The following is a 17,916-nucleotide window of genomic DNA, read 5'->3' on the forward strand; positions in this document are numbered from 1 at the left end:
ATCTTCCAAACAGAAAACGATTTTCATTCAATCTGTGAATGGAGCACAGAAGGGGCTGGGGGTATGAGGGACTAGGCAGTCAGTGTAATGAGACCTACAGGGTTGTGGAAGGCAGTAAAGAAAATGCAGCCTTTAAGAACTGATAGTTCTTTTTATTAAAACAATGTTCAAGGATCAGTTGATAAGTAATTATCTGCCTGGCAATTAAAAATGGATAAACTTATCAGAAAAAAAATTTTGCTGTCATAATAATTTAAATACAGTCTTCTAACCTAAGAGCCTACAGAAAGAGAAAGCCTTGACACAGACAAACTTTAGGGCACTACTCTCCTCAAATGACATTTACAGTATGAAAGTAAGGACAACAAGGAGAACATGTTTGTGGAGATATGTATCTCCGAATAGATTTAGCTCATAAGTAATCTGATTACAAGACAAAAAACATTTTACTGTATTTAGAAAGAATCTATAAAAATTATCAAGAGTATAAAGTAAATAGGGAAAGTTTATTCCTTGCATCAGTTCCACTTAAGGGGTGCAGCCAGTGGAGAGGCAAGGAGCAGGACTATGGGGCAGATTTGAATCTCTCTTTAAAAGAAACTTCTCTTTGTAAGGAATCCCAGTGATTGCTATGGTGGGCTACCTCTGAAGTCCCTATCTTCTTATAAACTTTTGTCTATACCATGAGAACTCCAACCTTTACTTCTACCCCTTTTAGATGTTATGAAACCACAGGAAGGCTAAACTATAACTGACTTAGTGGCAGAACATGAAAAACTCAAAAAGGCCACAAGCTATTTTTGTGCTTCTGGTCCTGGGTGCACAGTCAGGGATTTCATGGGGGGCTCTAGAATCACAGAGAGTTGAGCTGCGACCTGGGCTCACTTATTTACTAGATTATATAAATTTAGGAAAGTTCTCAACTACTGTGTGTTTTCAACTTCCTCATCTATAAAATGGGGGCAGTAACAGCTCATGCCTTTCACGACTAATGCAAAGATGAAATGATACATTTAAAAAAACATCTAGTGTAGTATTTGTATTTAGTAAATTCTCAATAAGCATAAACTATACACCTGTTTAAAACCAAGTTTCCCTTGTTTCCTACCACAGCTGTTTTTCCAATCAAGGGTATTACAGACTTTTGGCCAGCACTTTAAGAAATAATTCACAATAAAAATATCAGAGTGCAAGTATTGTTCCAAAAATCACTTTTTTCAGATATAAACCACCTACCTACCCTCTCACACACATACACTATATTTTTAATTTAGCCTGGTGATACTTTCTACTTTCCCTAAATAACTATCAACAGACAGCATATTTTGAGCATTTTGTACAAACCTCTATAACACTTAATTATATTGTGCTTATTTATATGTTTGCATCTCCAAAGAAACTAAGATTCTTTTGTATTCCTGGTGCCTAAAAATATTGGAGGATCAGTAAATTTTTGTTAAAATGAATAAATCACCAAAATCTAATAGATATTTAAAAAGTACAAAAATATTTAACCACTTTCATTTTTATCTGATCAGGATTTATTATTGCATAATATTTAAATTTAGCTATAAGTTATACAAATTTCACAAGTTTACAGTTTTTTCCTGTGGTGCCTCTATATGCCCTTCCCTCTGAAAGTGATGAGTAAATGTTCACCTAAACAACTGAAACAAACAATGTGCAAAATGATGTTTAAAAAGTGGAACACCAGAGGATGCAGATGTGCTGCACAGATGAAGCTTTATTTAAGCAAGCCAGTCACATTCCTGCTGTTCTTAGGGACAACGAAAGCTGAGGCAAACTTGATAGACAGAACAGGTTGTTTCTATGTGACAAACTACCCAAGGGCCCCTTTCACAGCTATTGCATGTACAGTGAGATCACATCTTAGTGACACCTGGGCAGGCACTTGCTCGAGTACTTAATTCGGAGAAATAGGAAGATTCTGAATATTTTCAATATTTATCTGATATATTATCACCATCATTCTCAATTCCATTTAAATGTAAAAAACTGAAATTCTACAATTCACCAACTATGCTTTTATTCTATCATAAAAAAGCAAAGCACTGTAAATTAATTCTGAAGAACTGGCATTAAAGGTCAAAAGTTCACAGTCTTCTAAGAAATCAAAGTTACTTCTAAAACTTGGTTTTACATTTTTCCCAAAAATTGCAAATAAATAGTTGCTCTAAAAGGAGACTTAAAATTTTAAGGTATGCATCCCTTTATAGTAAGCTTTTAAAATATGTTCCTAAATCATTAACAACTTGGCTAAGAAGCTGCCAGTTCCCATATGATAAGCTATATAAATGAAACAGAAATAAAGAGGAAGAAAAGAAAGAGGGGTAGGATGAGGAGGGAAAGAAAAGGAGAGGGGGAGGAGAAGGAGAGCCCTACCCTAAGGCTCAGACTAATTAGCTCAAAAACTAATTATTATAATTTGAGTGATAACTTTACCTATTCTAAACTATTTAAACATCTAAAGAAACAGCTATCTCAGAAAAACTTCTTCCTTTTGTCATTTAAAAAATAAAAGGAAGGGGCCGGGGATTTAGCTCAGTGGTTCAGGTGCCTGCCTCACAAGCGCAAGGTCCTGAGTTCGATCTCCGTTACCCAGCCCCCCAAAAAAAGAATGCAAGGGGAATAAATAAAAGGAATGATCTGTGTTTATTATTTAATAAATAAATAAATAAATAAATAAATAAATATAAAAGGAATAAGGATAGGATAGGAATAAGTTAAATTACCATTATTTGCGGATGATATGATACTCTACATACATCTACACAGATAGGATACTCTACATAGAAAACTCCAAAAGCTCCATCAAAAGATTTCTAGATTTAATAACTAAATTCAGTCGTGTAGCTGGACAAATTCAACACTCAAAAATCAGTAACTTTCCTATACACAAGTAACAAACTTACCGAGAGAGAAATTAGAGAAACAACACCTTTCACAATAGCATCAAAAAAAGGAGAAATACCTGGGAATCAGTTTAATGAAGGAAGACTTTTACATTGAAAACTACAGTATTCTGCAAAAGGAGATTGAAGAGAATATCAGAAAATGGAAAGATATCCCCTGTTCTTGGGTATGAAGAACCAACAGTGAAAATGGCCATATTTCTAAAACTATTATACAGATTTAATGCAATCTCAAACAAAATTCAACACCATATCTCACAGAATTAGAGAAAACAATCCTAAAATTCATTTGGAACCAGAAAAAACCTAGACTAGCACAAGCAATTCTGGGCAACAAAGGCAAGGCAGGGGGCACCACAATCCCTGACCTGAAATTATACTACAAAGCTACTGTAATAAAAACAGCATGGTACTAGCAAAACAAACAGACCAGAGGATCAATGAACAGATTAGAAGATGCAGCCAAATACCTCAGCCATCTTATTTTTGAGAAAAGAGCCAAACACCTTCACTGGAAGAAAGATAGGCTCTTTAATAAATGGTGCTAGAAAAACTGGGTTTCCACATGCCGAAGATTAAAACTAGACCCATATCTTTTACCGTGCACTAAACTAAAATCAAATTGGATCAAAATCCAAATATTAAAACAGAAACATTAAATCTGCCAGAAGATAGAATAGGTACAACTCTTGAAGACACAGGTGTAAGCAAAGACTTTATGAACAAAAACCCCCACTGCACAGGAACTATCACACAGAATCAACAACTGGGACCTCATCTTATTAAAAAGCTTTTGTACAGCAAAGGAAACCACCAACAGAATGAAGAGACAATTCACAGAATGGGAAAAAAATTTTTCTAGCTGTTCCTCAGACAAAGGATTAATATCTAGAATGTATAAAAAACTCAAAAAACATCAGCCCCTCAAATTTAAAGACCCAATCCAAAATTGGGCATCTGAAATGAAAAGATACTTCTCAAATGAAGACGTAGAAACAGCAAACAATATAAGGAAAAAATGTTCAACATCCTTTTGTCACTTAAAATGTGTATTTTAGGTTATTATTAACTGTATTTCAAAGTAGTTTATTGAGCTTGGACATTAAAGGCAAGAACTTAGAGTTAACATTGACGTAGTAAATGAAGAAAAATAAGCTGTTTACATAGTGTTAAGAAACAAAACAATGAATGTGCCAACAAGTTGCTATTTATTTTTAAAAAATCTTCCCTGCATTTGAAAGCGAAGTTTATTGACCTTAGTAAGGGTGGCAGCACTCACCGGTGTGAATCTTCTCGTGCCTCTGTAGCAGGTACTTCTGTATGAAACGCATGTCACATTGACTACATTGAAATGGTTTTTCGCCTTAAAATAATTTCACATTCATAAATTAGTTAATGGATAAAACAACAGTTTTTAGTTACTATTTCTGAGGAAATATAAATCTTAGAAGCCCAAATTTTGGAAAACCCCACAACACCCCTGTAAATTTTTTATAGTTTTCATTAACTTAACAGTATTTTATGTCCTCTCAAATTTTCCCTCAGGATTTAGAACTTTACATTCTCATAATCACACAAAATGAGATTAAATTTGATCTATATCCTTCAAATTAAAAAATAATTTAAAATAGAATTTAGAAAGTTTATGTTGAGAAAGGACTCTACCGGTTAACATTAAATATCTCCTCTTCTTTATCCAGAGAAAGGGCATCCATCCTGCTTTCTGTGGCCAACTATCCCCTTTTGCCCTTTAACCTATTTTCTTCGGAACTTTCTAAATATCCCTTTTAAATGAATCGCTCTCTTCAACCTTCCCCCTCTGCCAAGGAGCGCTTCCTTTTCAGTGGAGTACTGTTTGGTCTGCTCCCACGCTGAGAAGCCTTGAAGCCTTGCTACAACTGAAACTCTCCTACTTTGGCACTTTCTCTCTTTGCTTGTCACTGTTAACACCTTGCTCAGAAGAGCAGTCTACTTGGGTCTCAATATTCATCATCACCCACTTGTGGCCTGACTCCATACTCTGCCTCCTGAAAAGCTACCTGAGATCTTGCTATTTATTCCAAAGATTTTTTTTTTTCTCTGTTCTCTAACTCTTTCTATCCTCTGAGGGTGTGACACTGTTAATCGTGACCTCCTTGGGACTGAGTCTCTCTTCTTTTGGCTTTTGGGCTGTTGTAGTATTTTTCTAGTTCATCAAACCTCTTTTATTTCTCTACCTCCCCCTCCCACCCCAATTCATCTTACATGTCTGGCTTGTTTCCAGAAAGATCAATCTTTAGTTTTGTTCTCACCAACTTCATGATCTTAGCTATCATTTTTTTATATTTTATTTCACAATCCATATTTCAAATTCTGTCTGGGTATCTTGCATAAAACAATGAACATTCACAGGCTTTTAATAATACATTCACCAAGCATTTCCTTGGCTAAAGGGAACACTTTAAGCCAAGTAAAGTGTCTAAGACTAATTAATTTTATAATATCAACTGATTGTTTTTTCATTCAAAGTCTTTGCTAGTTTCTTTCTGAGGTTCTGGCTTTATGAAATCTGACTGGCAATGCCAGGTTAGCTATGGTCTTAGGAATGGATGACATTTACACAAAGATGAAAATAACAAAGATAATAATTTTAATGGCTATAAGCCCATTTTAATTCAAGAAATACCTGTATGAATGAAGACATGTCTCTGTAAGTGATAGTTCGTTCTAAAGGCAGCATTGCAGTGCTCACAAACGTGAGATTTAGGGGTTTTCAAACCAAGTGATCCATCCTCATTTATTGTAAGGATCTAGTTTTAAAAAAAAGCAAAAACAAAAGAAAGAAGTTTTTTAAATGTAGTGAAATATTAATTTTTTAAAAAGGAGAATAAAAGCAATGGTCACCAGAGGTTATAGTATTTTTCATAAATAATCTTGAAAAGACTATTAGAATACTGTCATTATTAATTGTAGGAAAGTACAGTATGACTCAGAATGGGTAAAAATCATCAATAGAAGTTGGTAAAGTAAGATCTCGCCACTCTGCCTCCTCCCTGGTAAAGTTAATGCCTTACGGAGTCCCTAGTGTTCTCTGCCAGGGTTAGCATAGCTATATTTTCAATTTCAAACTCTCACATATGTAGGGGAAAAGTCTTATGTTGTAGACAAGATCTAAACATTCATCAGTATGGGACTGGTTAAACACACCATGGAAAATGAATACAGTATTATGTGGTTTTAAAATACAGTGGACACTCGAGTTACAACCAACCTGACATACGAACGATTTGGGTTATGAATGAAATTTTAATTTTAACTTACAAAGTCTTGAGTTATGACCCGAATATCGGCCGGACATTTGTGCTTCCAGATGGTCTCAGATATAGATTTAACTCTTAAAGGTTCTGGAAGGAACATTAAAGCATCCTTTCTTGTGTGGGGTTAAATGAGAAATCCTGGGCCAATGTCTCTCTAAGGACACTGAGATCTGCCTGTATACCACAGAGAGACTTTGAAGGCTGTGTAGAGTAGCCTGAGCCTTCAATTGACCAACTTGAGTTATAACCAGCCCTCATGAATGAATTGAGTTCATAAGTCAAGGGTCCACTGTAAAATGAGAAAACAGTATAGCCTTATATAGAAAGAACAGGATTTTCTAAGAAAAAAAAAGCTACAGTTTATTATAACTCTTGTATAATTTTTCTAACTTTTGTATGCAAAAGAATACATACAGGAATATACATTTATATATGTATTAAAAATTCTTGAGAAGATATACATAAAATGTATTAATCTTGGTTGTGATGGCTGAGAAACTGGGTACATAAGAGATAAAGAGGGAGGGAGGTTTTGCATTGTACACTTAAAATACACTTTTGAACTATATACATGCTTGCCTATTATACTTTTTTTTTTTAAAAAAAAAACAGAAAATTAAGTTTTCAAGTCATGCTATGGTAGAATTTGGAGTCTGTTTCAGAACAGGATGTCTAAAGTTATTCTAGAACTATTTCTACTGTTAAACACATTCCTAAAGATATTTGTCAGATAAATAAATCAGAGATAGGTATGGGGAAACAAGACAGGTGACGAAGAAATTAACCTTATCTTCCTGGGCTTCTTGAGATTAAGATTGTTATGAGCATGGTCTGAACAGTTAATGGAGAGAGAAGCTTACCTTGAGCTCCATATAGTCCCAATTTTATCAACAACTTGTTCAACATGCAACATTAAACCACCTGTCATCAGACACGTGGCAAAGTGGAAATAATAAATGATTATTTTTTTCATTATTGAGGAGGGAAACAAGACAGCAGAATACAACGTGAAAAAGCAAAGAAAACAAGAGGCTAAGATCAGAAAGGGCACGGCCAGCGAGAGGCAAACAATGTTGAATGTAGAAGTATTCAAAATGTGAGTTAAGAAACTATGTCCAACACAGGGAAGAGAATTCTGGAAAACATCCTAAGAAATGCAAAGGATGGACTGTGGAGACTGATTAGCACCTGCAAACACACAACTATGACCACTTCTCCAACCTAGAAAGGGCTGTAGATATGGGAAAAACAGGCTTTAATCATTCAAAATATTTTTTACTTTAAATTCATAAGACAGTTTACCTTATACTATATGCAAACCAATGGTAATTATTATGCAAATTACACAGGGCAGTTGGGTTCTGGGCAAACTGCCAATGTGATCCACAATGCTTCAAAGTCTATGGACCAAAATCATGGAAAGGAAACATTTGGCAGGAGAGTGAAAGTGGGTGTCACAGCTTCCTGGACAGTCAGTGAGAATGGAAAGTTTCATCTCCGGCCAGTCAATTTAAATTTGTCCAGCTCCTCCAGGTTTCATAGTAATAATGCAAGTTTACATCATGCAAAAAGAAAAAAACATAAATCCATTTAAACTATGATTCAAGATAATTCTAATATAAAGCAACAGAAAGATGTTAAGTATTTTCTAAAAACATAACTAAAAAGACAGCATTAGGTTGTTGGTTTTTTTCTTTACATATGTTGATAGCAAATAAGATCTGAGTGCCAAAAAATCATGAAGTTCAATAGCTTCCTGTGGCACAGCAACTGCAAGGAAAGGCTTTGCAAGGAACAAATCTGGCCACAGTTGCCTAATGTGAAACGGATGTAATTGCTGACTGTACAAAGCCCTTTTATGAACATTTAAAGAGTTCTAGGTCACTGTTCTCTGGCACTGGAGGTAATGCTGCCCTTCACTGTAGTATCAGGTCTTAATTCAAGGTGGAATTTTATGGAAATATGCTATGAAATAGCTATTATGAAACAGCTATCACTTGTCTTGGCCATTAACACACTGAAAAATCTAGCACACTTCTAAGTTCAGAGACAGAAACACCAAGTTCTTTGACCTTTTTTATTTTTCTTTTCTACTTTTTTTTAGCCCAGAGAAACAAACACCTTTGCTTAAAGGACAGAGAGTGAAATCAATCTTGCCTCAAATGATCACCAATCATCATTCCAATTTGTAATTTATTTATTTATTTTTTGCGGAACCGGGGATCAAACTCAGGACCTTGAGCTTGCCAGCGCCACTGAGCCACATCCCCGGCCCTTGTGATTTACTTTAAATGTATCCACATAATTCTGTCTCTTTTATTTACCATTATCAAGCCAATGTCCAAAATACCTCTGGAGCACAGCAGAGACTTTATACATAGTGACATGGCTGCCCATGTCAATGCCTATGCCGCTGCCTATCCCAAGCTTTATTCCTTTAAAAAATCTTCGCTGGAAGCAATACTTTTCAATTTTTCAGTCTTCATATCACCAAACAGTGACATAGAGGGGTGAGCACACAAAGAACAAAGTCCCTGTGTGGAACAAAAGTAGCACCTTGATGAAAACAAAACTTCTTCCTTGGTGTAGACTTGGCTTCTTTTCTTGTTCATGTCCTTTCAAGATCTTTTTAGTAGAATGGGATCTTGCAGTTGAGTGCAGCTGACTTAGATTTGAGCAGTCCTCCCTGCTACTGCTACCATAAAATATTTTTGCTTTTCTTTTTTCCCTCAATATATGAACACCGTTACAACAGAAGAACCTGAAGGTTGCAACTTTAAATTCTAAAATGCTCATCAAAGCACCTCTGGATACGTTATCTTGCCTGCTGCCATCCTTACTTCAGGAAAAATATGGTGCATTTTAAAGCTCAAGCAACCAGGCTGCAACAAGGGAAGAAATTACTAATAACCTGAACAATACTCAACACATGATTTTTTTCTAATTTGTTTAATAAATTTAAATCAGGACTTTACAAGAAAAAAAATTCAGTATCAAATGGAATTTTTTAATCTGCTTTCTTAAATATCATGGTCTACTCTAGATGTATTATTTGAGACAAAACTGTTTCCCCCAGCTACCTGCCATGTGTTGATGGTATCTTAAGAAAAACACCCATTTTTATCTGGAAAAGCCCTAAACTCTGCCTTTTCAATGGGGAGACTTTTCACTCGTCAAGGATCCCTGCCACTGAACAGCTGAAACCAGATTCCCCTCAATAAAAAAAAAGTGCTGCTCTCTCTTAAAGCAAACATGCACTTTATGCATATGCTACTAAAATTATTAAAGCATATTTTAAACTAATGACTATAGTTTTATCATACAGTCTTAAGTCAACTGAAATTGACTTTTAAAGCATCAAAACCCAAAAGACAACTTAGAATATAAATTCTCACCTATTATGATAAGTTGTTTTACTTACAACTCATAGTGCAGGATAGTGAGCTTTTAAAATTCTCCTTACTCTTCAAATCCAACTAAAAATAAAAGAACAGTCCAAAGAGAAATAATAAAATAACAAAGTCATGCAGAGCAATGACCCTCAAGCATGATGATCTCAGCGATGCTTATATTCCATCCTGCCCTCACACCGCCTCTTCCTTTCTTCTTTCGGGATTTTAATTATCTCTCCACATTAGATTTTACTCGTTACCAACTTGGGAGTGGGGTACTGGGGACTGAACCTAGGCCCTTCAAACAGAGCTACATTCCCACGCCTTTTAAAATTTTTATTCTTTATTTTAAAGTAGGTTCTAATTCGCTAAGTTGCCTGGGTTGGGCTCAAACTTGTGATCTTCCTTCTTTCAGCCTCCCATAGTGCTGGGATTACAAGCACGTGCCCAAATTTCACTTTTAAATAGCAAGCTTTTGACAGTGTCAGTAAATGATATTTACTGTATCATAAGCTCGATATAACAAGTAATGCTCAACATAATGACCCTGAGATTTAGAAAAGGTTAATTCTCATTTTCTGAATTTAAAACATGTGCAACTTTCTAAAGGAAGATTTACATCATCAAGATGTTTTTAAAAGGGTTCAGAGTTCCACAGAAAACAATCTATCTTGAACATACTAATTCCTGGGAAAAATGAGATAAGTAAAATACTAACAGATTATTTTGGTAATTTTCTTCCTTCGTTTTCTAATGAAGTACTAATTCATATTTCTTGTTTTCATTCCCAGTCTTACAATTACCTTCAAGGCCACTTCTTCCTAAATAAAGGTAAACATGTAGAAGAAAGTATGACAGATGCCTGGTACAATCATTTCTCTGCTCCTTTTCACTAAATTTTTCTCATTTATTACTAGTGAATTTTAAATCTTTTGATACCAAAACCTCTAATCTTTTCTGGGAGCCAATGGTATATAATAAAGTTCTGGGAAAGAATTTTCTATATATATTATAATCTATTAATATGTAGAATATGCTTTCCATCCTATGTGCAGCATAACTGAATAATCAATTTCTATTCAGACCACTAAAAGTGTTCTTAACAAATAAACCAAGCTTCTTTCTTCAGTACCTGACAAGAGAGCTGGGCATGTACTGAATGAATGAAAAAGGAAAACATTTCAAAATAAAGGGAAGTAATTAAAAGTACCTAGCTCTCTCATTTAATTGCTTGAGTTTGAAAAGATCTATAAAATGTATACAGAACTGGACCAGAACATTATCACTGTATTTTACTAAAAAAGATACTTAGAATTCATTATTATTAACCCAACAATCGTGATTAAAACCATTCTCAGGTTTTCTCCTAACTCATATAACAAGTCAATACTAAAGCCAAATAATAATACTTTCATTAACTTGGAAAATTCTAGTATCAAGGTTGAGGGTCCATCATAATCACCTTTTGTTCTTTCAGAGCATAGATACAAACAAATCCCCGTAATAAGAATCTGCAGAGATGGAGCCTGGGCTTCCCTAAAGGGAAAGAAAAGCCCTGCAGTCAGGTGACAATGCCAAGCCAGAGGGAGAACCACACACTAAATGCTATGCAGTGGGATTAAGTTTACAGGTCTTTTAAAGGGGGTGGAGGGCTAGCAGTGAAGATTAAACCCAGGACCTTCACACTGACCCACACCCCCAGCCTTTTATATTTTGAGATAAGGTCTCAAAGTTGTCCAGGCTGGCCTCAAACTGGTGATTTTCCTGCCCCAGCATGCCTCACCACACCTGGCACACCTAAGCAGACATTTCACACACTTCCGATAACTTTAGCTATCTAGATCCTAACCCAAAACACAAGTAATGTGAGTGGCAAAAGAAAGTAATATTGAGTAGCCATACAGATGTAGCAATGTTAAAATGAATCACATGTCCTTAAGGAATGAGACAGTGAAGCAATCAAAAAAACACCAGTCTAACACCTAGGAGTTATCAGGTTGAGGGTGGCAAAAAGCCCTAACTCTGCAATCTCTGAGGGCTCCACTGTAATACATATGATTTTTAAAATACTTATAGCACCAGCACCAAGGGACTGAAAGTTAATTTATGTTCAAGTGCACTATATTTAAAACAAAAATACTACAATAAACATTTCAATAACATAATTAAAATAAAATGAAATTTGGGGCAAGGGATGTATCCGCGGTAGAGCACTTGCCTAGCAAGAATGATGCCCTAGATTCATTCCTCAGAACCCCCCACCCTACCCCCCACCAAAAGATCTGACCTTTGAAAGAGCCAGGCTTCTAAAAAGTAGGAAATTTACTTTCATACAACAGCTTATTCCACAATGTAGTGAAACTTTGGTCTAGGTGATATTCCATAGTTCAATTACCCTCTTCCTAGACACACTGCCAAATATACAGTGGCAATTTTCAAGTATTAAACCTACCTTAAGATAACTAGACTTTGCCACATACCGAAGGTTCAGAAAACAATTACTGCTTAACATCTTTGGTAGCTAATGACGGTGTGACAATACACTATTTCTTACCTCAAAGGTTATCTTGAAATGAATCACATTTATCTGGAGGTTTATAGGCTCTGTGATTTGTTCTTACTAAATAAAAGCCTATCAAATTCCTTTATAGTTCCTACACAGATCCCCAACCTGATACAAGGATACACATGCTCATAATATTCATAATGGCAAAAGTTGGCCAGGGATTTAGCTCAGTGGTTCCGCCGCCTGCCTCGCAAGCTCAAGGTCCCAAGTTTGATCTCCAGTACCAAAACAAAACAAAACAAAACGGCAAAAGTCAACTTGGAAGAAGTGTTGGCAGAGTGGAGTCTTCTAAGCATGATGAATTGTAATTCTCACACTCCTGTCTGTGTATTATTTCTAGTAACTTCATTGGCCTAAGAACTCCCTAAAGACTGCCCCCCAAATACCTTTTTCTTTTCTTTCGGTACCAGAGATGGAACTCTGGACTTTGCACTTGCTAGGCAGGCAGCGACACCACTGAGCTAAATCCCAGGCCCCCCAAAATATTTTCTTATATACATTATACTTAGGCCAAAACTCTCAGAAACTTAAAGCTGTTTTTAAGGAATTTAAAACAAGCAACACACTGACTTACAAACCTAAGACAAACTCCTCTTTCTCAACAAAGTGTCAGAATAAATTACTTTGATGAAAAATCTGAAGTGTAATTTTAACACACTCCTGAGAAAAATGTAAAATAACTCAGTTTATCCCCCAAAATTCTGAGATTCCATACACACACACACAAAAATTCATTTGGAAACTGCAGATCAGTGTTTAAAAAGTGTCTACACCTATTCTCTGTCCCATTACATGCAACGTGTGACAATGATTTAAAAATAAGTGTTTTCATTATTCCCACACCATCTGCTATATGTTATTTCTCATCACTGCACCCTTGTAAGAATTTCCTAAGACACTGCCTGGCTCTGTTTTCTTATACTATTTAGAAAAGGCCAAGTTTTTCATTTGGCCACTACAAAGTTATATAAATGCTTAAACAGTATCTTTACAAATACATTTATCTCAAATTAGACAAGACGAACTCTAAATAGCTAATCTATATTTAGAAAACAACTAGAATATCATCACCAAATAAATATTCTGAGTAATATCCTACTAGAAGATAATCTGGGTTTCAGTCAAAATTTCAGATATTACACTACAGGATAGCGCTAGAAAAATATGGTAGTAAAATATCCAGGAAAATGGAGAACATACACATATCATGTTAATTTAAAACCTTAAAATAGATTCCCCATAAATCAGCAATGAACATAAATACACTCACTATCACAATTTTAGAAATTGATTTTTTCCTCAAACCATGGAGTTTTCTATACATGAGGAACTCGATTAACCCATTGATATAAAGAACAAAAACTGTACCACATAAAATACTGGGAAAAACATTAAGACACCAAGAAAAGAAAGAAAGAAAGGGTTAAAAAAAAAAAAAAGGATTTCACGAAACATAAAATGCCAATAAAAATGAGAAAACCAACCTTAGAATGACCAGAAACTAAAGAAATTCAAATCTGAACTCTAGTAAGACTCCCATCCTAAACTCTAAAAACAAAGGCTGACACTGGAGGCTGCTGAGGGTGTACACGGACACACGCTAGGTCCACTTGGCTGGGAATGGAAGTGGCGCAACACCTCTGTAAGGAGTAACATTATCAAGAAATCTTTTTAAGTTCATGTTTTTTTGAGTCAATCGTGCACAATGATAAACACACAAACATTTTAAGTGTGGTATGATTTAAAATAGAAACGAAAAGAACACAACTTTCCAAGAACACTAATGGCCAATACAGCAACCATTACATATAATATGACATAACACAAAAAAAATACTATACGGCTAATAAAAATGTTTATTAAAAATCATTAACAACTTTTTGTTGTAAAAATAGTTTATACACACTTTAGGAAATTAAATCTGTATCTACATATATCCATAAAAACCTGAAAAACTAGATACAAGGCAGTTATCTCTTAAAAAAAAAATGTAACTACAAGTTACTTTGTCTCTACATTTCCAAAATTTGCTATATTAGGAATACATTTCCCAAACCAGTAAATATTTAACAACCAGTTAGAGAATGAGAGGGCTGGGAAACAGTTGCTGGTTTCCATGGTATGACTATTCCCACCATGGCTAACAATAAGCTACCAAATGGTTTTAGGAACTGGATCACAAAATTCCTTAAGTTTTAGCAATCAGCAGCCCTGCAACCCAGTACAAGCTGCCCCAGCAATACCAGCATCCAAAATCACACAAGATGTGTAAATAATGACTGTGAGTCAAACCACAATACAGAGAGTACTGTCAAAATAACCATCTTACATAATATTTTAAGAAAGAGAACAGCCTTTTTCACTGCATAAGCAAAGAAAAAAAAAGGATGGAAAATAACTATAAGGATGCAAATACACTACAGAAGTTCACAGTATTCCTATAAGTACTAAAAATGCTACCCAGTGAACTACCACTGTGCTAAAGAGAAAAACAAAAGCAAAGCAGATAACTCTTGGTAGTATTTATAGTAGTATTCTTTATCTACTAATCCATTCATTCAGTCATAATATTAAGAACACACTATGCCTCCTAACATTATGCCTCCAGGTTCCTGGGGTACTGCTGTAAATAAAATGAAGTTCCTGCCCTTATGCACCTTTCAGTCTTTTAGGAATATGTTATAACCTTTTTCTGATGAATAACTGTCATGGAATATACATGAAACCTTAATATTAAAGTAAGTAAAACTAATATGAATGAAACACAAAGGTATGGCATACCATCAGTTTTTAGAGAAAAAAAAGAAACATGGGAAAAGAAAAGTCTGTTAGAAAGAAAAGAGGAACAGGATGAACAGGTAGAAAAATTCAAAGCCACAGCCCACCACCTCTGTGCAGGCATATAATCCTTGATCTTTGCTAGTGAAGCCAGTACCTCACACAAACTTTACTAAAGCACATAACAATTTCACAGCGCCTCAAGGTGCAACCCAGTTCTTGCCCACACGACAAACCAACAATTTGGGATTAAAAGGTTAGTGACGGCCGCTTTAACATATCCTCTTACTTTTGCAGGAGAACGCTGTTTCCGCTTCTTCTTTTTCTGTAAGTCTACTGGCTCTCTGATTTGTTTTTTGTCTCTCATCAGCTGCTCTGATACATCAGTAAAAGTAATTTCCTGCTTTACACTTATCTGTTTAAAAAAAGAAAGCCAAATTTAGAAAGGCATAAAAGGTTCATTGTGACAAAAATTCATTGTATGTTTAATCCTTCGCTGAACCTACAAATAGGTGCCCCTCGGTGACTTATGTGTGTGTGCATCAACTACAGAGCGCTACAGAATTCATTAATAGTTGAGAAATAAAAATCAAGGATATATAAACTGAGGGGGAATTAAGATTTTTAAAATATTTACCATTAAAAAGATTAAAGATATCCTGGAAAAATATTATTATAAACAACCTAGTGGAATACAACCAAAGATAGAACATAGCAATATCAATTTCATTCCTATATACAGGGAACTGATACTGAAGTTACAAGCACAGAGCAAGGTTAAGTTCCAAAAATCAGCACAATATTGGGCGAAAAAGTAAGCACTGAGACATCTCCATAGGCTCTCTTTATCAGGAAAACAATGCAAAATTTAAAAAGTATTCACATCAAAAGTGTGCTCAACATTGACAGGCAATAGCCAGTATTTTCCTCGCCTTCACAGCAGCCATCACCAAATATGTGATCATAAAATCTCATATTTTAGGGCACTACTCTGCACAAGACATGATGCTTACAATAAATAAAGACATGAAGATTTCAAAAATGTTCCATTTTTAGATCTCAGCTCTCAGAGTTACTTGTCCTAAGAGAAACACATCAAGGTGTTAAGGTCATTGAGGGTATAGTCAATTCTCGTCAGATTTGATGGCATTCGGTCCTCCCTCTCATTGTAACACTTTCAATTGATCCTAAATAAAGACACAAGAATCTTTAACTTTCAACTCAATAGGCTATGAAATATAGGAAAATTCTTTAAGAATCATCTGAGAAGCTCAATGTGCTAATGACTTACATTTTCCAAAAAAATACATCAGAAAACATGGTGCAAAGATAATGAACATCTTACAAATTCAGTATAAGCTGGAAGGCACTTAAATAGCTCTGCAGAAGGGGTTCATGAGTAATTTGCTTTAACATAAGCTAGGAATTTCAGACTGACAAACAAGTTTTCATGAATTCCTGAAATGTGGGCAATGCGAGAATCACAAATCAAGAAGTGTGGCACCAAAAATATGACACAAATGATTATTTAGCTAGTATTATGAGGTAATAGACAGTGACCACTCTTGTGGTTTCTTTTTTATATCAATTCTTTAAAATAGAATGGTAAAATCACCACCAACAGGCCTTGGTAAACAGGTGTCTTACTACCTCTAAAGTGATCTTTATTGAACACAACTATACACTAGGCTGAGGATGAGATGAAAACAGAGACTGTATAAGTAGCTGTGGGCTAGCATGGCTTTCCTCATGACAGCCCACCCTGTGTCCTCCAGGGTGTACTTTTATCTTGCTTTTTCCTCTTTTACCCAGCCCAAGCATTCTGCAGAGCCAGTTTTCCCCTCACTCTTCACTTTTACTTTTTCACATAAACTTTGTCAAGAAAGAAAGAAAGAAAGAAAGAAAGAAAGAAAGAAAGAAAGAAAGAAAGAAAGAAAGAAAGAAAGAAGAGAGAAAGGAAGGAAAGGGAGAGGGAGGGGAGGAAGGGAAAGGGTAAGAGAAAGAAGAAAAGAGAAGAGAAGAGAAGAGAAGAGAAGAGAAGAGAAGAGAAGAGAAGAGAAGAGAAGAGAAGAGAAGAGAAGAGAAGAGAAGAGAAGAGAAGACAATACAAGACAAGACAAGACAAGACAAGACAAGACAAGACAAGACAAGAGAAAAGAAAGAGCAGCTGTGGAGTTGTCTTGTCTTACTTTGTAGGGGCTCCAAAAAGTAACTCACAAGTTGTAAAGAAAACATGGAAATGTAACATGAAGCAATAAAAAACAGAGAAACTTTGGTAAGTGTCAAGGAGAGTATAACACAGATTCAAAAGTAAGCCTTGAAATTAGCAGCTATTCACAAACCAAAGAGTAGCCCTTAGGTGCAAACAGTAGAAAAAAGATGAATACATATATCTGAACATTTTAGTTACTTCCACATATAGTATATGGAAGGAGATTATAGTAAAAAGATCATCTTCAAGTACAAAAGATAACTTTTTTTTTTTTTTGGTACCAAGGATCAAACTCGGGACCTTGCGCTTGCAAGGCAGGCGCTGGAACCACTGAGCTAAATCCCTGGCCCAGATAACTTTTAATATTATTAAAGCATAAACTAAACCTGCCAGTACCAGTGGATCAAACCATAGTGATTATACCAGTAAAAATTTAAAAAACCATAGTGATTATCAATAGACATACCATAAGTTACATTTTTAGAATGTTCCAATAGGTTTATCATTCATTACTGGAATAGAGTGCTCTCTCTATATCACTTCTAACCATACTCAATAAAGCATTTGGTCTCACCTAAGGTAGTCAGAAAAGATGTTGGTACATATAAAAACATAAAAAGATGAGTATGGTAATGATAGAACAGCAAGAAAAAATGAGTTGCAAGAGTCTGGAAAAACTTATGCCCAATGAAGGCTACAATAGTGATCTACAAAAATAAGAAAACTTATGCAAGACAGG

The 17,916-nt window shown here is 35.3% G+C and overlaps 1 protein-coding gene across 5 annotated transcripts in view; it reads right to left on the reverse strand.

The window, feature by feature from the left end:
- Positions 1-17,916, reverse strand: part of Znf148 (zinc finger protein 148) — a 131,321-nt gene that overhangs the window by 34,612 nt on the left and 78,793 nt on the right. For all 5 annotated transcript variants that reach the window (XM_087216306.1, XM_004835221.3, XM_087216296.1 and 2 more), the window contains 3 exons: positions 15,255-15,380; positions 5,599-5,722; positions 4,213-4,296 (listed from right to left, as the gene is read on the reverse strand). In XM_087216306.1, the coding sequence (XP_087072432.1) occupies positions 4,213-4,296; positions 5,599-5,722; positions 15,255-15,380 (334 nt within the window). The remainder of the gene's footprint in view (positions 1-4,212; positions 4,297-5,598; positions 5,723-15,254; positions 15,381-17,916) is intronic.

This window comes from Heterocephalus glaber, unplaced genomic scaffold (genome assembly GCF_053883595.1).
Source record: "Heterocephalus glaber isolate CG9 unplaced genomic scaffold, H.glaber_assembly_v1.0 deba00000122, whole genome shotgun sequence".
NCBI classification, from domain to species: domain Eukaryota; kingdom Metazoa; phylum Chordata; class Mammalia; order Rodentia; family Bathyergidae; genus Heterocephalus; species Heterocephalus glaber.